The sequence below is a fragment of the Martes martes genome, assembly GCF_963455335.1.
Source record: "Martes martes genome assembly, chromosome: 7".
NCBI lineage: Eukaryota > Metazoa > Chordata > Mammalia > Carnivora > Mustelidae > Martes > Martes martes.
In genome coordinates this window covers 101,708,470-101,729,854 of record NC_137894.1, presented here as the reverse complement: position 1 = coordinate 101,729,854, position 21,385 = coordinate 101,708,470, and the positions used below count along the sequence as shown (strand labels likewise).

Genomic DNA, 21,385 nt, shown 5'->3' with positions numbered 1-21,385 from the left:
GAATGTGAGAGAGAGGCAACTCTCCATGAGAGATTTAACAATCTTGCTTTGGGACCCTTCTAACAGGTGGTAACACAAAGGTAAGAGAACCACTCTTCCCTTTAGCAGCCGAGCCCCACGCAGGTGTGGTTCCAGGGAAGCCACAGAAAAATCTACTGTGGCTGAGGGATCATCCAGTCAAACAGAATTGACACTGCAGGCGGGCTTCTTCAGGAGTACCAAGGACCTACCCCCAGAAACACTTCAAAGTAGGAGAGAAAGGGGACTGTTTGGATAATTGTGCATAAACAGCAGAGACAAGAGCCAGATTAATATGGGTTACAAAATAAATAGTGCTTTACCTGGATGGCAAACATAGAAATTATAACTATCCCTGAATCAAAGGCTCAGTGGGATTCCACTATGTCTCAAGGTCAACTAGCGAGTGAGGGGTATTCACCAGGCTTGAACTCTTAGTCCAATACTTTTTTCCACCTAGCAGAGGGGGTGTTGAAGAATTCTAGAAGAATGGAAAGGGAACACATCTAAGAGAAAAATGCAGATGACAATGACATAGAAGTAGCCATCGAATGATCTATATACAATAGTCAAAGAGGCCAGCTCAGGAGAACACTACTATAGGGATGGGAAGGATCAAGAATGTACCTTACTGTGGTGAAATGAAGTGGAGAGAAAGAAGGAGAAGCTGAACCTCAACAAAAACAAAAAAGATCACAAAGGAGACAGAAGGCAAGAAGTCAGAGAACAAAGAGAAAGAGTCAATTCTTTTTTTTCTTTTTTTTTTTTTAAGATTTTATTTATTTATTTGACAGACAGAGATCACAAGTAGGCAGAGAGGCAGGCAGAGAGAGAGAGGAGGAAGCAGGCTCCCCGCTCAGCAGAGAGCCCGATGTGGGGCTCGATTCCAGGACCCTGGGATCATGACCTGAGCCGACGGCAGAGGCTTTAACCCGCTGAGCCACCCCGAAAGATGCCCCGAAAGAGTCAATTCTTCTCCCTTTAATATCATCCATTCATCTTGGGGGGCAATACCCACTATTCAAAAGCATTCATAGGGTCTAGGATGCCTTTGTGGAGACACCTCAACAAAAACACAACATCAAACCTTTATGAAAATGCCTGCCAGTCCCTAATACAAATCTTTGCTTTTCTATTTTAAACCCCTGAGCATCATTTATCATTTACAAATACACTTTCCTTCCAAGACTAAGCCAGCTTATGTGCACTGTTGCCTCCCCCTAGTGATTGCATATGTGATGTACACTAAGAATCCATTGACAGAGTTGGAAAATTAAGTGACCAATGATCACAACAATCATGCTTTTTACTTGGATGGCATTGCACGGTCCTCCAAATGCTCTCATACATGTAGTTTCTGTATCCTGACCACAGCCCTGTGAAATAGGCACCAAATTGCTTCATGCTGACATTGCTTCAGAGCCTGTTCCCCAAAACTTGGAAAGGAGAACAAGCTAAGAGTTTAGAGTTAAACCCTCCTGTGAAGTCCAGTGCTGCCACGCATCCCTCCGTGATTTCCAGCCGGGACCTTCTGTGCTGTGCCTGCATTGCTGGATGTGCGGGATGGGGCTGAGACGGCAGGTGTCAGAGAGCTGCGGGAAGGGCTCAGTGAGTCCTATCTGCACTGGCTTGTGCGTTGTGCCTGGGGTGAGCTAAGGCCCGTACAAATTTTATGGTTGTCGCTGCTACTGCTATTGGTAACGGCATCTTGCGGGAGGGGTTTCTACTTCCTTAGAAATCCATTCATGGTTTCTGGACCTCCTCAGAGGCATTTCTTCCCTGAAACTGAAAAATGTGCAGCTAGGAAGTACTAAAATACACTTTCTTTTGTTCAAGTATCCTCATCTTCCAGTTACTTCTCCCTTTGGGGCCTGGCTGATGACCTGTTACACACTTTACTTCTAAAGAAGAATGCTGGCATTTCACAAGAGTCCCCTTCTGCCATCCCTCACCTTCGGTCACGAGCCTAGAGCCACATGCAAACCCACAGAACACTCTTTCCCGCTGCTCCCTCAGCTCCTGTGAGTTTCTCTGTCCATGCCCTAGGCACCCAGGTTCCTGAGCACAACCAGAAGAGTGTGTTCAGACCAGAGTTTGTTCAGAACAGATCTTTTACTCAAAGACTTTCTACCCTGGTGGATAAAGAGGAGCCAGTGATCATGAGGAAAGGCAGAAAAATACGCAGGGAGCTCTTGAAGACTAAATCAGGGGCGCCCGTGTGGAGCAGTCAGTTAAGCAACTGACTCTTGGTTTCGGCTCAGGTCCTGATCTCAGGGTTGTAAGATCAAGCCCCAGGTTGGGCTCCGTGCTCACCATGGAGTCGGCTTGTCCCTCTCCCCCTGCTCTCTCTCATTCAAATAAATAAATAAGCAAACAAACAAACAAATAAATATCAGACTTGTTCTTTGGCCAAGCTCATGAAGTACATGTGCACACATAGAAGCCCACAGAGGTTCAGAGCAGTTATAGGCTCATGAGATCTATTTGGGAATGGTGAGGGGTAATTCCTATAGTTGGCTACCAAAAATAGATCCAGCACCTGGAATGAGCAGATGTCAGGATGCAGAGCAGTTTGTTTCTGAGCACTTTTGACACCCTAGGAGTCACCCAGACACAAGGTTAGCAAGGGTTAACTTCTGTCTCCACTCCCTGACAGGGTCAAGACTTGCCAGGTCTCTTCCCAGTCTTACCAGACAACAGGTTGGGGAGAAAGAAAAAGGGAAAACAGGGACGACAGAAGTGGTTCTATCCCGACGCCTCCTTCCTCCTCAGTGAAAAGGAAACAGCCAGTCTTGGCCAGACCTGTTTTGAATCCTGGTTCTACCCCTCCCTGGTTCTACCTCTCCCTGGTTAGTGTATCCTGAGAAAGTTCTTCAATCTCTCCAGTCCTCAGTTTTCTTATTCTTAAAATGGGCATAATAATAACAACTCACTCTTGCAAGGAAATTGAGAGGAGTAGAGGAACGTGTAAAATCCTGGATCCTCTTAGGCAGGCAGTTAAGTGGAACTTTTGTCATTGTTCCCTTGTAACCTAATCAAAGGCCCCTGGTCCCATCAGCGAGAGCATGGTTGCTGCCCTGCCATTTTGCCCTATGTGATCACACAGGGTCCTCCACTGCCTCGAGGCTAATGGCCCTCACACAGTGCCTCCTGTGTTATTCTTGTGCTTAGGCTTCATTAATTGTTTCAGAGATCTGGTATGCACAACCCTCCCGAGATTCCTACTGTGCCCCAGAATAGCTTACAATTCTTCACATTAAAAATGAGCATCCTGCACTCTTCATTTCTTACCCCAAGCCCTCTGGGACATGTTTAAAACAATAATCAAAGCAGCATAACCGGTTGACACAAGTCTTGAATAAAAGCAGGCTGTACCTAATCCCATTCCTCTTGAGCTCATTAAGTGACTTTCAGTCCCGCTTTAAATAAAGCCTTTCACTCCAGCAGCTGAGCCTGAGAAGCTGCTGAACATCTTAAAGTCACTGCTCGCTACTTAGGTCCTCCTCCTCATTCTTCCTGCTCACCCTCAGCCTCCTCTCCTTCAACACCCTTCCCGCTTTCTTGCTCTGCTGCCCCAGTATCGACAGATGATGATGGTGACATCTGGTACCATGTATTGCACACTTACAGTGTGCCAGGCACTGTTAAAAGCAGTTTACACACGCTATGTCTTTGCCTCCTACAACAAACCCATGTGTGCATTACTATTATCCCTGTTTTTCACACGAGATGACTAAGGTACCCACATGTCTGAGTAACCCGGGACCTCAGAACCGGTGGACACCCAAACCCACCAGGCACTGAAGAGCTCTCGGCCATCTTTGAGGCCTTCCTCTTCCCATCTGTCTTCCACAACCCCTGACCAGGTCCTGTCCCTTCTGCCTCCTTAGTTAGCCCTGACTTCAGTCTCTCTCATCTGCGTTGTCCCAGGGTCTCACTGCCTCTTGCCTGGATTCTTACTGCTGCCACCTCTCCACTGGCCTCACTGCCACTAGTATGTCTCCTTCCCCACATCATTCTCCACACGGCCGCATCATTCATTCAGTCCTTCACTCATTTAACAAAATAGTACTAAGCAGTTATCACGGGCCAGGCACTGTAATAGCTTTGGGGTCATCTAAATGGTAAGATAGTCCCTGATCCCAAGGAGCTCTTGGTCTTGGGGAAGTCAGACAGACAAACCAAAAGTAATACTCAGGGATAATGGAAAGAAAGACTGTATGACAAGTAGCGTAGAAATTCAGAGAAGGACTACTAGGTTCTGCCCAGCGTTGTGTAACAATTAAGATTGATTTCTGCTGTAAATCACTATAGTGGTTTAAACAGAGTTGGTGTTTTGTTGTTGTTGTTTCAAAAAACACACTCAGGAGTCTGGAGGTGAGAAGTTACAGGGGTAGGTCAGAGTTTCAAAGATTTGGGGGTTTCTTTTTCCGGTATTTCTTTGGTTTGTCCTACATGCCACAAGATGACTGCTGTATCTCCAACCATTTTGTCTGTGCTCAAGGCAGGTTAAAGAGAAAAGGCGAAAGGGCTAGATCAGCTCATGTATTCCTTTTCTTTTTTCCTTTTGAATCAAGTGAGATTTTGCTTTCTAAGAAGTCCCTTCTGTAGACTTCAACTCAGGGTTCACAGCCCAGATCTGAGCTATATCACCACCCTTCGCTGCAAGGGAAGCTGGAAAAGTGAGTATTTGGCTTTTCAGCCTCTAATGGGAGGCGGCAAAGGAGAAGGATGTTGGGTGTGGCTGTTAAGTAGACAGGCCACATACGATCAGGAAAGTTTCAGGGCAAAGACTATGCTTGCTATGGTCTGAATGTGACCTCCCAAAACTTGTATGTTGAAATCTTACCCCCAGATGATGGTATTAGGTGGTGGGACCTGTAGGAAGGAACTAGGTCATAAGGAAGGAGCCATCATGAATGGTATTGGTGCTCTTGTGAAAGAGGCCCAAGAGAGTTCCCTTTCTCCTGAATTGTACCACGTGAAGGCACAATGAGAAATCTGTGACCTGGAAGCCAGCCTTACTCCACCATGCTGGCACCCTGATCTCAAACTTCCAACCTCTAGAACTGGAAGAAATAAAGTTCTGTTTTCAAGCCACCCAGTGCAAGGCATTTTGTTATAGAAGCCTGAATGGACAAAGATATATTTAAACCGAGTCTTGATTCCTAATTCACATTCCATAAATGAGTGCCATGATGGATGTGCTGGTTCTCATTCAGAAATGCTTTAAGAGTGAAACTTTAGGGACAGAACTGTCTTGTCAGGACAGAATTATTTAGATGAAGGCAGAAACACACCTAACATTATACGTCACCATTTCCTGTATCTCTGCCACTCCCCACCCTACTACATTCCCTTCTTTGCCTGTATCTCCCACTTCAGGCCTTAGTTTAGATGTTGTGTTCTCCTGAGCCATCCCTGACTTGGCTCAGTGGACCTCCCACAGGACTTTCCATGATTTGTAACCCCATGCGGCCCCCTGAGCTCTATGAAGACACTGGACTCTGCTGTGTCCCAGCTCCAGATCTCCTAGAATACTTAAAATAAAAACTTGTTGAATGAATAAAAGGCATACATCTGCCATAAACATATTGTAGCATACCTGTATTTACAGGAAGTGCCTTTATTCCTAGCCAGAAAGCAAACAAGCAAGCAAAAAACACCTGAGAAGTAAAGCCAAGAAGGAATGGGCTTAACTTTGATATGGTCCAATACCAAGAAGCTACTTCCTGCGGAGATCTATAGAAAATCCTAACACAGGAATCAAAATTAGAAGACGACAAACCAATAAATTAGGCTGAGAGATGGTGCTCAAAGGATCTAAACCGGTTTCCTGGCAGCAAGGACCCAATTCCCCTGCCTCAAACACACCTCAGTGCACGTGCCAGCCCCTTGCAAGGGTTTACTATAGGAGGCTGATGTAGTTCACCATGGGAGGGAGGAAAATTAACATCACCCAGGGCACTGCACACCTCGCATCTCACTTCCCCCACAACCAGGGGTAATTGGCTGTGCTGTATGTGGGACCATGCTACACGGCTAGAACATGCTGTGGGAACGAGTAAGCCCCAGTGGCTCATCAGATTATTTCTTGCCCACCCAGTATGTGTCTGCACAGCTCTCCTCCAAACACGGATCTGGGATCTGACAGAGCTCTCTGGTGTGACTCCATCAACCTGATCCTGCATTCCCAGCCATGGAGATCCCGCACTTGCACTTGCCTTGAGGGCAAGAGCATCTCTATTGCAACTTGCTGCTTCCTTCTTCCTCCATGCATAGGCAGCTGGAGGTACCTTTAGCTTTTGTCTGCTGAGGTCTTTTCCTCCTTCTGATGGTCCTTCTGGAAAGAATCCAAGACAATCCCACTGGCTTTCTCCCTCCCGTGCCTCCTGTCTGGCCCACCAAAGATATCCACATATCTTTCATTCTGAAAAGTTTGTGTAATGCAAGCCATTCAGCTTAGCCACCTCTCCCCTAACCTGCCATGGAAGCAACCACCTTTTGGCCTTTGGATTTTCCCGAAGTCATTCCCCAGTCCATTCTTTTCCAAATGCAGATGCATTACAAACTCTAGAAGACGGTCCCATCGAAAGCCCTCCCTCTTGACTGGAGATGAAGGATTCCCACCATCTACCACCTATTTCTCCCCTTTGGTGGAGGTGGGACTCAGCAGAACAGCAATCTCTGAAAAACCCACTTACCTCATTGCTAACTCTGAACCCTTTTATGACATCAGAGTGGACGTGGGAATTAAAAGCAGCAGCACCATTTCCCCCATCTTCCGGTTCCAGTCCTGCAGATTTCAGAATCTCACCTCTTCACACATTTGCTTCCACTTTTATTCAGATACGGACCTCTTTGCCAGGCATGTGTGAGGGACAGGGGTAATGGAACTTAGTTTATCACCAAAGAACTGGAGATAAGATGGACCATTGAGAATGGGATAAAATCAATAGGTATTGTAACTTTTTTTTTTTTTTCAAATATTGTCAAGGGGCAAAGGCCTCCGTAAGGGCAAACGACAGGAACAGTGGCATTTAGAGGCCAAGAGATCTAGAATGATGCAGGACTGTATCAGAGGATAGGATACTGGAGAATAATTACAAGGCTCAAGGTGTGGTCATAGGTGTGAAAGGGATGAAGGTCTTTGGAGTTGCGGTCTTTTGAATAACGCCCCTCTCCCCAGCCACATCCTAATCCCCATAACCTGTGACTATGTTATATTATATGGCAAGGGGCACCTGCGACTGTGATTAAGGATTTTGAGATGGGAAGATGATCCTGGATTGTCCAGGTGGGCCTTCAATATACTCACAAGGGTCCCTGTAAGAGGAAGGCAAGAAAACCAAAGGAGGATTAGATGTGACAACAGAAGTTAACTGGAATGATACAAGCAAGGGCTGCTCACCAGCCAAGGAATGCAGGGGCCCCCAGAAGACAGAACAGGGAACAGATTTTCCTCGAGAGCCTCCAGAAGGAACAAATCCTGCTGACACCTTTCGTCTACTGAAATTGATCTGGTGCTTCTAGCCTCCTGTAAGACAGTTAAGTTTGTATTGTTTGAAGCCGCTAAGTTTGTGGTAATTTATTACAGAGCCATAATCAACTCTATAGGAGTCAAGGTCTAAATCTTTATTCCAACTGATTCTTTAAGGAGAGAAAAATCCTAACATTAGTCAATATGAAGAATAACATTCATGCACATTCAGGTTTGGAGTAGTGGTGATAGAGAAATTCATCAAAGAGGAAAAAAAGATGAACTTGTTTTCAAGAAAATACTCCTGGGGCTCCTGGGTGGCTCAGTGGGTTAAAGCCTCTGCCTTCGGCTCAGGTCATGATCTCAGGGTCCTGGGATGGAGCCCTGCATCAGGCTCTCTGCTCAGCAGGGAGCCTGCTTCCTCCTCTCTGCCTAGTTGCGATCTCTGTCAAATAAATAAAATCTTTAAAAAAAAAATACTCCTTGTGTGGCATAACCTGGAAATATCAAGAAACACCAAGAAAACCACCAATTAGCACTTTACATCTTTTTTAAGTTTTGGGAGAATTCTGTTTTCAGGGTAGTAGGCTGACATGCTGTAATCTCTCTCCACCTCCCTGAATTTGTAGAAATTATAGAAATGATATAAAAATAATAAATAAATATTTGGCAATGTTTGAAAATGAGAACTCTCATTTGACAGGAAACTGCAAAGAAAATGCAAAAGAAGAAAGAAAATTAAAAACCACAATGCATGATTCTCAAAGTGTGGTCACCAAACCCACATCAGCATCACTTGAAACTCATTCCAAATTGCAAATTCTTGAGCCCCATCTCAGACCTAACAAACCAGAAATATGGTAGGAATAACAATTAAGAATTTGAATTTAACAAATAGAAAATATCCATTCTCTTCAATGGCTTGGAATATTTAAAAATATTGACTACTGGCAACCAAGGAATTGAAGAAAATTCATTGTTGTATTTGGGTTAGAATTTACTAGAGCCCCATTGTTTTATTACTTGCACAGCTAGCAAGGAGAAAAACTAGATGCCCAGGGCTGAAAAGCCTGCACAATTTAGATGGTGATGGAGATATGATTATCAACACAGTTCATCGACCTAAGAACAAATTTCCATTTTCTACAACTATCATCTATAGATTACAACAATACCATGTTTTAGATATTTTTAAATGAACACTGCTTTGAGCAGATAAACAGAAACTCTGTATTTTAGCAATGAATGAAATCCCAAGAACTCTGTATGGAATAGCTCAGAAAGAACCTGCTCTTAATTCAAACTCATGACTTCTTGATTCTTCATAGCAAGAGAATGCATAAATGTAAATAAGACCTTCACCTACCTCTTTGACTCTGTTTCCTGTGTTCCTGAGATCACCAGAAAATAAATATTACCCAATTCTTTCTCATTTTCTAACTGAAGAGGATAAGAACTAGCCTGGTAAAGTAATTTGAGATTTCAAATCACTTCATTTAATGAACTCATTTCCTGCCACAACTTCACATTCTTGCTGATAAATCTTTTATTCTAAACCAAAACTAAATGATTTTGTTTTTAATTTCTTTCTCCTAAAGTCTCCACAAATTCTGGAAATTGGTGTCATACAAGGCATATTCACAGACCAAATGTAATACTAGGAAACAATACTTAAATCCATGATTTGGCCACCTGGATGGCTCAGTCAGTTAAACATCCAAATCTTGGTTTCTGATCAGGTTATAATCTCAGGGTCATGAGGTCTAGCCCCATGGAGTCCGCTCTGCATGGAGTCCGCTCCAGATTCTCTCTCCCTCTACCCACTTCCTCTCACTTTCTTGCTCTCAAAAGAAAAAAATCCATGATGTGAAAAATACACACTCCAAAAAAAATAATCTCTTACCTTAAAGGAAATAAAAATAAAGTTACATAAAATTTTCATAAACTGGTGATATTTAAATGTCCCTTAGAGGAATATGCCAAATAAACTGTGGCATATCCATAGTTAAAAATGAAGAAAAGGAAAAAAACAACAACAACAACAAACTCCATGTATAAATTTTAAAGCTAATATTGGGCAAATAAAACAAATAGCAGAATGATTTATATGAAGTTCAAATACATTCCAACTACATACTATTTCTGGCTACACGTATATATGTTAATTGTGTAACATGAAATTAAATGATAAACATCACCTTTGGTGCAGTGGCTACCTCTGGACCAGGGCGGGGTATACAAGACTTTTAAACTGTACCTTATGTTTTTAAAAAAAAACAAAAACAAAAACAAAAACCTTAAGCAGGACAAAATGTTACTTGCTATTGAGAGGATACTCATAGTTTTTTTTTCCCCATGATTTTCTGTATGTCTAAAATACTTATGATTTTTTTAAAATTAAGAACTGAAAGACAACAAAATCCTCCCGTATCAAAATCTGTGGGATGCAAAGAAGTACAGAGAACTTAGCCTTAAAATGAATTAGAAAACAAGAATTGAAAATAAATTATAAGAACAAGAAGTTGGCAAAGTGCAACAAAATAAACCAAAAGGAAAAAAAAGACAAAATGTTTTTAACATTTTTAATTCACTAATAAATGAATGAAATATAAAACAAAATACAGTTAAGAGGGTGCTGATAGTTGCCTACTGTTGGGGAAAAAAACAACATACCAGGACAAGCAGCTCTAAAATTTTTGGTCTTGGAAATCCTTTATACTTTACAAAGCTTTTTTGTTATTTCTATAATATTCAATGTACTAGAAATTGAAACCAAGAAACATTTTAGATGTTCATTTCTTATTTTAAAATAACAATATAATGAATATGTTTTTGTGAAATGTAACTTCATTTTCCAAAATAAAACCAACCAAAAAGATGTAGTGAGAAAACTGGCATTACTCTACATGTTTGCAAATTTCTTTACTTCATGGCCTAATGGAAGCCAACTACTTCTGTGTGCAATCTGCTGTGATATGCTGTCTGGGTTGAAATATATGAAGAAAACCTGGCCTCTGGACACAAATAACATGTCACTGGAAAACAGAGCAGCAGCCTTTCAGACCACTGTGGATGTTCTCAGACATCAGAGCAAAATTCAACATGTTATAATTACAGATTAATTACAACATGCAGTCTGAAACCCTATCAGTGAGCTTTTGGCACTGTTACACTGAAATCCATTAGAATAGATCTTGTCACCATGCATGACTTTGTGAACACTGTGTTGGTCGTTCTCCCCTCCCTGTCAGTTCTTCTCAACCTGAGTAATTTTCTTAGGGCTTCCTGCCTCAATTGGCTGTAGTGGTGGCAAGGGGAGTCACTAGAGACAGAGGACACAGCACTCTCTCTCTCTGGATGTTCCTTTCCTCTCTCAGGGATCTGCTTATAACACACTGGGAAAAGGTGGACAGTTGAGGATGGAAGAGAGAAATATAAAACTGTCACAAATTGGAATAGGCCATGTGATGAACTTCTTGCCACTTCAGAGGCAAAAAGATGAATGTGTATTGATTCGGATGTTGAGGGAGGGGACACAAATTAGTAAGACTGGACTGAATCCTTAATTTAATAATTTAAAAATTGTTTTAACTTTAAAAAATTCAAACATATGAAGAGGTTGAAAAATAATTACACATTTTTCCCAAGGAACTAAGCTGTGAAGGGAGAGAAGAATGGTAGGAGAAAGGATTTCTGTTTTCTTTTTTCAGATGGCAGAGACACAGGTATATTTATAGACAATAGCCAAGGAAAAAGGTTGAGAGATGATATGGTATCTGGCCTTCTGATCAGTTTTCCAGTGGTTTGCTGAAAGCAGCCAGGTAAGCCCTGAGGTAGTCCAAATCCTCAGGCCAATCATCACTGGCCATGAGCAGCCTCTTCAGTTTATCTCTACATACTGTAGAAACACTATCTGGTGTACATGGGATGATATGAAAAGGCACCACTTCAAATAATTCTCAAACTATAAAAATGAATTTCATCCATTCACTTATTTCAATACCTGAGCACAAATAAGTGTTAGGCACTTGCTCAAGGGTAGGAAAAAGCAAAGAACGGAAGAGAAGATTCTTGCCCTCATGCAGCAACTTTCTAGTGGGAAGAAGAGGTGTGACCAAGTATATACTGGAGGCTATAAACACTGTAACAAAAATAGGTAGGTGGATAGGGAGGCAGGGGGGATACTGGATGGTCTAGAAAGACCTGGTGAGAAAGATGATATTCAAACAGATTTCCAGATGGTGAAAAAGCAAGCCACGACTGATACCCAAGAGAAGAGAGTTTTAAGTAGAAGCATTACTGAAATAGCAAGGAGACCACAGTATGGGGCACCTTGGTGGCTCAGTGGGTTAAGCCTCTGCATTTGGCTTGGGTCACAATCTCAGGGTCCAGGGATTGAGCCCCACATCAGGCTCTCTGTTCAGCAGGGAGCCTGCTTCCTCCTCTCTCTCTGCCTGCTGCTCTGCCTAGTTGTGATCTCTCTCTCTGTCAAATAAATAAATATTTAAAAAAAAAAAAAAAAAGGGAGACCAGAGTATGACCTAACAAGTACTTTCATATTCAGTAGCACAAGACAGCATTCAGTGGTTAGTTAGCATCTGTAGGGCTCAGTGCTTGCATCAAATTATTTAATTAATTAGAACTTCCTCAACAAAAAATAACATGTGCAAACTATATAACATAGTGCCTGACAAGAAGGACACTAAAAAGTCACCTATTATTGGTTAATAACGGTTAAGCGTAAAAGCAGAGCTCTTCCACCAAAAGCTAGAGTGGTGGGTCTGAAAGCTAAATTCTTGCCTCGGCCTTTCTGCAGCGCACAGCACTGCTGGACACAGTTCACAGCGCACAGAGCCACAAAGAAGACCCAGAACTCCCCTTACAGAAGCTGTATGAGCAACAGTACCTATCTTACCTTGTCCAAGAGCTGCAATTAATAACTGTGTCCTAAATTATGTGGATCTGTATAGCTAATGAGATCTGCTAAAGCACAATGAAAATTAGAGCAAGTTTGAATAATAAGCATCCCTTTATTTGCTGACGCCATTACAAAAAACGGATTACATTAGCAACAAAAAAGTGTTTTCTTGAATTGAAGTCAGAGGCAGTTACTCTCCCCCCAAAATGTTAAGTAAAACAGTGTACAACATCAGTATTAAAATGTTAAATTTTATATTGTCTTTACCACTTTTGATCTTCTGAACAATTTTATTGAGCAAAATAAGATAAAAGATTACATGTTTATTTTATCTTCAGGAATGTAAAGGTCTAATTATTCAAACAGTTTTTTATTATAAAACTAAACTCTGAAGGTGTCTACAGAGTTGGCTTTTTTTTTCTCTCTTTAAATCAGTAGTCTAACAAGGATTAGAAAAGACAAAACTCTGTTCAGTGTTTCCGACAAAGTAGAAAGGGTGAAAACATAAATAAGGCTTTAATTTGGCAAAATATAATACAATGCCTTCTGTTATCCTTGAATGAACAGTTTCCCAGTTACTTCACTCTGTAAAAGATCAGAAAGAAAGAAATACATTTTAAAACAAGAAATAAAAGGCAATCAGAAGACATTTGTCAAACACCAAACATACATATTCTATTGATCCAGCATGGCTCTTTCAACTAGGATCAAAGCAATTATACTAATGGTAATCAAAAACAAGAGAGAAATAACAGGAATCAGAAGCTTTTGAGGTGGATTTAAAAATATGAGTGAAAACCTCAGACCAAACAGAGTAATGTGGGGATTTAAAAAAACCATTAGAAAATTTAAGAGAACATTGGGAATCCATTTTTGTTAATTCTACTCAAGAAAATATAAAGCTAATGAGATGAGTAGCACTGAAATTTACAACTCTCCCCCATGAATAAACAAAGTTTCAGACAGAAATTTTCTGAGGTCATGTGAAGCTTTCCAAGTCAGATAAAATGACTCTAAGAAGTTAAACCTCAAAAGTCATTAGAGAGACTAAAAAGACTTAACCAAATCCAACATATAAATCCTGGTTTGGGAAAAAAAGCTAAAAAGATACCTGCAGTATAAATGGGCAACTTGAACATGGGCTTAATAATGGATAATTTTATGTAACCACTGGTTTTGTTTGGATGTGATAGTGGTACAATGCATTTATAACAGAATGGTTTTGTTCTTCAAAGATGCACACCCAAGTGCTTAGGGATAAACTGTCAAATCTGAAAGGTACTTTCAAACAGTTTGACATTAACCGAATACGAATATACATGGAAAGAAATGAAGCAGGTAAAGGATGTATGAGTGTTGCACTATTCTTCCAGCTTTTCTTTATGTGTGAACTTTTTCAAAATAAAAAGTGAAGGAAAAAGAATGAGAAAGTGAAAAAGTGAAGTTATCACCAGCTATTAACACTGAATCAGAAAGTCTACATAGCCCACAGGTACAGGACACTATAAGTGCTATGTAAACACACCACAGAAAATGAAAATGAAAATCAGTGATAGCCAAGTGTAAAGTGTAGAAATAAAAGCTACTTTTTAATCTGGAACACTAATCCTTATACTTTAACACCACTATAAAAGAACATCTTTCAGAAACAAGAGACAACTACATCATAAAATCTTTTGTCACACAGAACAGGGAGAGCACGTACATATAAGACACATACACAAAATGTCACCTCAATTTTTTCTGGGTAACATTAAGAGCCTCTCCAACTCACTATTGCCAAACAAAATACTTTAGAAAAAAGTCAGAATTGCCAACACAAACTGTAAGATGCTGGCAACAAAGGATTAGACAGAATGAGGAGGGAAAAAAAGCATCAAGAAAAAGAGGTCAGGGCACAGAATGCCTGAATTACAGAAGAAAAGTACTGACTAAGAGCATAGGCACTGGGCAGAGATCACCTCAATTTAAATCCCAGCTCACCCAGCCACTAACTGCATGACCTTGGGCAAATTATAGAACCTCTGAGGGTCTGCTGTAAATTGGCAATAAAAAAAAATAATAATAACACCTACCTACCCACTGCCCTGGGTTGCTGTGAAGACTAAGCAAATGACCACAAGTCAGAAGCCTCTCAAGCTTAGAGTGATACTCATAAAGTGACTGCTGTTAAAAATCAACCTCCTCCCTCCACAGGATTCTGTAAACGGGACCTGAGTGTTACAGTCTGAGTGTTTGTGCCTACCCCCAAAATTCATATATTGAAATTCTAATCCTCCAGTGTAATGGCATTTGGAAGTGGGGTCTTTGAATGACTCCACCATCATGAATGGGATTAGTGTCCTTCTGAAAGGGACCCCAGACAGCTCCCTTGACCCTTCCGCCATGCATGGACTGTCAGAAATAAATGTTATTTAAGCCACCCAGTCTATGCAATTTTTTTTATAGCAGCCCAAACAGACTAAGACACTGGAGTAATGAAAACTTCTGATATGGTCATACATATAGTTTGAACACTCAGAAGACAAGCAAATATGAAAGAAACATAAGGAAAAATAGATATCTGGGAACAACAACAACAACAAAAAGCATACTATAAAGTACTAGTGTTGCTAGTCCAAAGCTTAAAAAAAAAAGTATCTTAACTCATACAAAGTAAGGGAAGAGATGACAATCTTCTATTTTGGGGGTGGGAGGATAGGAGATAGGAAGACTTCCAAAATAAAAGAAAGGTTAAAATTAAGGATATAAGATCAATACACACCCCTACAGCTCAGAGAAATGCTAAGTAATGTATATTAGAATTCAGAAAACTAAGTAACTGCACATCATCCCATTTTTGCTTTTTAAAAACTGTTTTTCCCTTAACAAATATGATATATACTTGCTGTATATATTAAAAAGAAGCAAGTTTCCTGACATCAGATAGTAACCTATTAGCTACGTTTTGATGATTAATAAGCTGTATTTCAATTTAATCATCACGTAGTAATGGGGTTTTTTTGTTTGTTTGTTTTTCTCATCCAATATATGTACTAGTTTTAAGAGAGTTCACAAGAGGGGCGCCCGGCTGACTCAGTTGGTTGAATGTCAGACTCCTGATTTTGGCTCAGGTCGTGATCTCAGGGTTGTGAGATGGAACCCTGCATCAGGTTCCACACTGGCCGTCCAGCCTGCTTAAGATTCTCACTCTTCCTCTCCCTCTGTCCCTTCCCACCACCCCCTTTTTAAAAGGAAAAAAAGAGTTCACAAGAGGGAGAATACACCCAGCAAAAAATGATGGCTGAAGTTAAAAACTGGGTAACAAACATTTAAAGGGTACAAAGAAGGCTGTGGAACCAAGGAAACTGTAGGGAGGGGTTACCACCGCCAATGCCAGGTAGAACCTATAGAAGAAAGAGTTCTCAAGTGCCTAGCAGACCCTTTTCTTCATACAATCCATTCTATCCTTCACATTGTACTGCTGATGCTCAACCACCTTTCCACCTGCCAAATTTGGACTGAGGTTCATTAGCTGACGAAAGAGTTATCACTTAGAGAAGCTGCCTGCCAAACTATAGTTCCATTTTAGCTACCTTGCCAGGATACACATATTTAACAAGTTACTATAATTTCATAAATCAGGAAGAAAAACTCTGAAAATAAAAGTGTTATACTACCAACAATCAGTAGAAGTCTCAAATTTAATATGAAAATGACCAATGTGGAAACAGGTTCAAAAGACTTAGTATGAACAGACCACGTGTTTGGGAAGAAAAAGAAACACTAAAGAACACCTTTGAGATGCTAGAGAGATACTACTGATAAGGTTGAAAGGCACAGGGTAGTAAGTAATCTTAGAATTTTTTAGGCTCTCAGAAATGAAGCCCTGTCCTTATCATATCAAGGCCTATGGAATGACTTCAGCCTATTTAGCATATTTTATAACTATTTTTAATCTCTTACACTGGAAATTTATACTTTCAGTATCAAAACAAAGGCCTGTATTAGATCTAGCAATCAGGCAATCACTAATGACCTCAGCAAAAAAGTTTTCAACAGAATGCATTCTAGTGTACACAGAGCTGTGAAAGCAAGTAAAGAAGTAGATACTGTGAGAATAGTTTCTTATTTTAAGAATCTCTGTTAAACAGTAATGTAAAAAAAAAATTAGGGTGGTAACTGAAGAAGTACAAGGTTAAAATGAGACATTAGAGTAGGTTTTCAAGACTGAACAGAAAGAGCATGTGCAGGGAAGAGAATAAGGCCGAAGACATGGGAAAGAGAGTTACCAGCGAAGCAGGAAGCAGATTACTTTCTAATTTGGAGAAGGGAGGTAATGTGGCAGAAGTTTAACTGTAGGCGATGGAGAGGTCAGCTTACCAAGGATAAACGACTTAGGTATAATTATTTTTGTTGACAGGTTAAAAGAATGAGCTGCATCTGTCCACAAAATCTTATGGAGGTAAATGACCTGAATAGCACTTTTTTTTTTAAGATTTTATTTATTTATTTGACAGACAGAGATCACAAGTAGGCATAGAGGCAGGCAGAGAGAGAGAAGAGGAAGCAGGCTCCCTGCTGAGCAGAGAGCCCGATGCGGGGCTCGATCCCAGGACCCCAGGATCACAACCTGAGCCGAAGGCAGAGGCTTTAACCCACTGAGCCACCCAGGCGCCCCCTGAATAGCATTTGAAAGGAGAGTTTATGCTAAGGCAGACCAGAGGACAATCATTCTACAAAAGTGAGATAGAATGCCTCTATAACCAAAATGGTGATATATCCAACTTTCCCAGGACACCTAACCTATCAGGAGGGCAATAAAATTTCGTAATATGGTTTAGTTAATGATAGGTTTAAAAATGAGACTTCTTTGATTACCTTATAAGCAGACTTAAGTAAAAACTCAGTTTCCAATTTAAAGAAATTGTGATGACTTGATTTTCAATTCAGTATTTAATCTCAGTAAAAACATTTTAACTTTATTTTAGCAAGTCACTTAAAAAAAAATCACAGATACTTTACCAAAACTAAGATCAGGATAAACTACAGAAGCAGCTGCCATATTATGCAATGAACAAAACCTATGTAAACAAGTCATAAGAGAGTCCGTTTTATAAGAAGGTCAAAGGAGGCAAAAACAAAAGGTTTTCCCCCCTCCAAGCTGTGAGACCAAAACATGGAAGAGATGGAAATAAAACTCTAAGAAAGCTAAAGCTGTTATCTGCAGGGGCTGAAAGAGAGAAAGGGAATATTTCCATGAGGGCAAGAGGAGCTCTGGTAGTCCTGGTAAACCCCCACTACAAATACACACATTCTGTCAATTAGCCATAAACAGACAACAGTACTTCAGTTACTCTTACCTAATACCTGGTAGTGTTCTTTCTCCTTTGTGAGCTGTTGGTTTACTGCCTGAAGCAACTGCTGTAACTGTGTGACAGTCTGATTTAGACTTACAGACATCGTCTCCTTCTCAGAAGACTCCTAAAAAGAAGAGGGAAGTGATGAAAAAACTCCAAACATAAGGAAAAGGCATTTGCATCCTAAAGCAGGAAATATTTTATTGTTTTAGATACAAACATGAGAAATCTTGAAAATGACAAAAATTAACAAAAACACATACAGAAACAGCATTTGCTATCTAGTGACACAAATTAGGTTGCACCAAAGAAAGCTATGTTATGGGGTGCCTGGGTGGCTCAGTGGGTTAAGCCTCTGCCTTCAGCTCAGGTCATGATCTCAGGGTTCCAGGACTGAGCCCCACATAGGACTCTCTGCTCAGCACAAGCCTACTTGTGATCTCTGTCAAATAAATAAATAAAATCTTAAAAAAAAAAAAAAAAAAAGGTATGTTAAGTCACTAGGCCAACAAAGGCAAAAATCTAGACTCTGATTAGAGGTTGTAAATCCATTTCTCCTTTCAGAAAAAAAAGTCTGCCAGACACCAAAGGAGAGCACATTCATAACAGTAAAACCAAGTTCACATATATTGAGCTCTAAGTACTGGGCAGCACTGTTTTAAGTGCTACACACTACTCTTAAGTTTTAGATAGTAACTCATTTATTCCCTTCAAAAATCCTACAGGTTTGATGTTATTATCATGGCCTTTCACAGATGGGGCAACCAAAGTACACAGAGGCTAAGTAAAGTTGTCCAAAGTCACACTGCTACTAAGTAGCAGGGTCAGGATTCAAGCACAGGCAGTCTAACAAAGCCCACATTCTTCAGCAATATACCATAATACTTCCAACACAAACAGTACAATTAAAGTACTATCTTACTAAGCCAAAGTGACATTAATAAAAACATTAATTAAAAAAGTGCACTTCAGAGATAGACTATCTGGAAGAAAAGACAACCTTCGGTAAGAATCCAACATAACTGACAGAAGTATATCATTTTTTTTAGTCAGAGACAGATCTCACACATTTTTATTCTTCATGTAATTTACAACAAGGTAATTAGCCTAGAGATCTGGGGTAAAAGAAAATGCATACCATTTCTGGGGAAACATCACTATTCTCAATAACAGTAGTGTCTCCAGCAGCTTTTACTATTTTTGACTGGATAAGATCCAGCGACTGTTGAGCCTGTAAGGAAAGCAATATGGTAGCCTCTAAATACTACAGTGGAGTATTATGAGGGATAAAAGGAGTGATTTTCTTAGGTATTTTGTACAAGACTAAAGCTCATCTCAAAATACAATGGACAGCCAATCTACTCCGTTTTTTCCTCCAAAACGAAAACAGTTTCCTCCCTGACCAGATTATAAAAATATATGCTGTTTTTAAAAGTTCAAACAATAGAGAATATGTAAAAAGACATTAAAAGAAGAAATAACCACAGTTGATATTTAAGTTAACATTAGTCTAGATCAAGCATCAGCCAAATCTGGCCACAGCCTGTTTCTGTATAGCTCACAAGCTAAGACTGTTTTTTACATTTTTAAAGGGTTGTGTTAAACACACGAAGAAGGGTATGTGAGAGAAACCATACATGCCCCCCAAATTCTAAGTAGTGGCTTTGTTCTGACCCTCTTTTCCAGATCCCTCTTGTATACGTATACGCGCTAACAGAAAATTTGGGCAGAAAATTTCATATAAATGGGCTTTTAACATACCTGCTATTTTATACTTGCTTGTTTTACAAAGTATTTTGTTAATTTTTTGTATCAATAAATATTTATGTGCATTTCTAATCAAGTGTTGTACAGTATTTCTGGCCTACAGATATGGGGCAGTTTACTGTCTTCTAAGGCTGCATTAGCAATCATAAATAGCACGGCCCATCCATATCTTTGAGCACCTGTTTAATATTCTTAATACCTGAGAAACTAAACTGCTATGCTAAACCTGCATGTTTTATATTTTGATCAAGAGGTCAAAAATTAAAATCACCTATCAAACTAAGTCAGACTGCTCATTCTTGACAACGTATCATGAACCTCTGTTTGAGCTCTGAGACAAACAACCCGAGTTCACATTTTATCTACTGGTAATAGTAACACCAAAATAATCTGAAGCAATTCTGAATTCCTACACTTATTTTTTCATCATGCTAAATGTACTCTTTGGATTCCTAGACTTTTACATAACAATTAGAAGCTATATCACACAAAACAAACAAAAATATTTCTTTCAATCTTTAAAAAAGTGACATATATGTTTTGCTAATGACTCCCACAAATACAATCATAGAACTAAAGCAGCTCTGACACAAGCATATGTGACTTGCACTATTAAAAACACCTAAAAACAGAATTACAAATAACTTGCCATCCTAATGTAGAGAATAAGAAATGTAATCTTAAAAACTGCCCCCCCAAAAAAAAAACAAAAAAAACCCTCCCTAATTATATATGAGATTAAAGAAAAGTGTATTTCCACAAAGAAATAAATGAAAGGAACAAATTTCTGAAATATCAGAGGTCCACACGTTTTGGATCTATAAAAATCAAAAGAAACATACTTTGTAAGCAACTACAAAGAAAATCCCAACAAAACAATATATGGATGTAACCACATTTTTAAAAGAGTACCTTTAATTACATTTAAAACTTAATCTGTACTTTATAAAGTAATTACTTATATAAATGTGTTGAAAAAATGAAGCAAATTAAGAATAATCGAAAAACAAGTCAGAAAGTTTAGTTCCAAAAATGCAACAGCTTAAATTTATAAACACATAAATATGAAAAAAAATCCAGAATTAGCAGTATGTTTACTTAAGATTCAAGGCACAACAACATAGCTTGGTGATATGGCATCTTCAAGACAAGCAGTGTCTTACCTTGTGCAAGTCACCAGCTACCTTCTGTCTTTCACTTTGTTCAGTTCTAAGCTTTGTGAGTGTTTCATTTAACTGTGTCTTTAACTGTAAAAATAAAGCACCACAATTAACTTAATTTGCATCCTTCTTTGATTGTGCTGAGACCTTTAGAAGAATGAATGAGAAAGAATGGGATCGCTAACAGTTATTATGCACAGTGGATTAGCCAATATGCTGCACCAGATGTATAGAAAAGCTAAGCAGTGGAGGTTCCCATCTGGAAAGCTAAATATAAGAAAAGCTACAGAAACAAACTAGGGTTCAGGGTAGAAAACTGTAAATGTAAAAATAAAACCATCACATTCCAGTAAAGTGCCTTTTAAAAGTATTACTATTCACTATTCATAAAGTACTTCATTCATATTTAAAGTAAAAGGCAAGTAGGCCAGAAATTTTACTGATTGGTTTTTTTAAGGCCTTATGACCCATAGAGTTAACAGTCAATTGTGTAATATTTTAAAAAACATTGAATGGAAGATTACAAATCCAGTAAAATGAAAACTTCAAAAATTTAAATGTTGATCATCCTTTAAAACATCACTAAAGAAATCAGTGCAAGACCACACGGGCCTAATTATACAATAAGCAATGTCTTAAGATACACTTCTCAAGAACCAATTTGTCCCAAGTTTATAGAGCTCTATAAACCCTAGTGCCAATA

At 39.6% G+C, this 21,385-nt stretch overlaps 1 protein-coding gene across 5 annotated transcripts in view; it reads right to left on the bottom strand.

Moving 5' to 3' along the window:
* Positions 1–12,503: 12,503 nt before the first annotated feature.
* The window catches only part of KTN1 (kinectin 1), a 125,023-nt gene continuing 116,141 nt past the window's right edge, over positions 12,504–21,385 (bottom strand). For 2 of the 5 annotated variants that reach the window (XM_080808570.1, XM_080808569.1), the window contains exons 41-44: positions 20,686–20,769; positions 18,894–18,986; positions 17,759–17,879; positions 12,505–13,001 (exon numbers count right to left, since the gene is read on the bottom strand). In XM_080808570.1, the coding sequence (XP_080664696.1) occupies positions 12,997–13,001; positions 17,759–17,879; positions 18,894–18,986; positions 20,686–20,769 (303 nt within the window). In that variant the 3' untranslated portion in view covers positions 12,505–12,996. Of the gene's footprint in view, positions 13,002–17,758; positions 17,880–18,893; positions 18,987–20,685; positions 20,770–21,385 lie in introns of all 5 variants that reach the window. The other 3 variants (XM_080808572.1, XM_080808573.1, XM_080808571.1) reach the window with 3 other exon arrangements.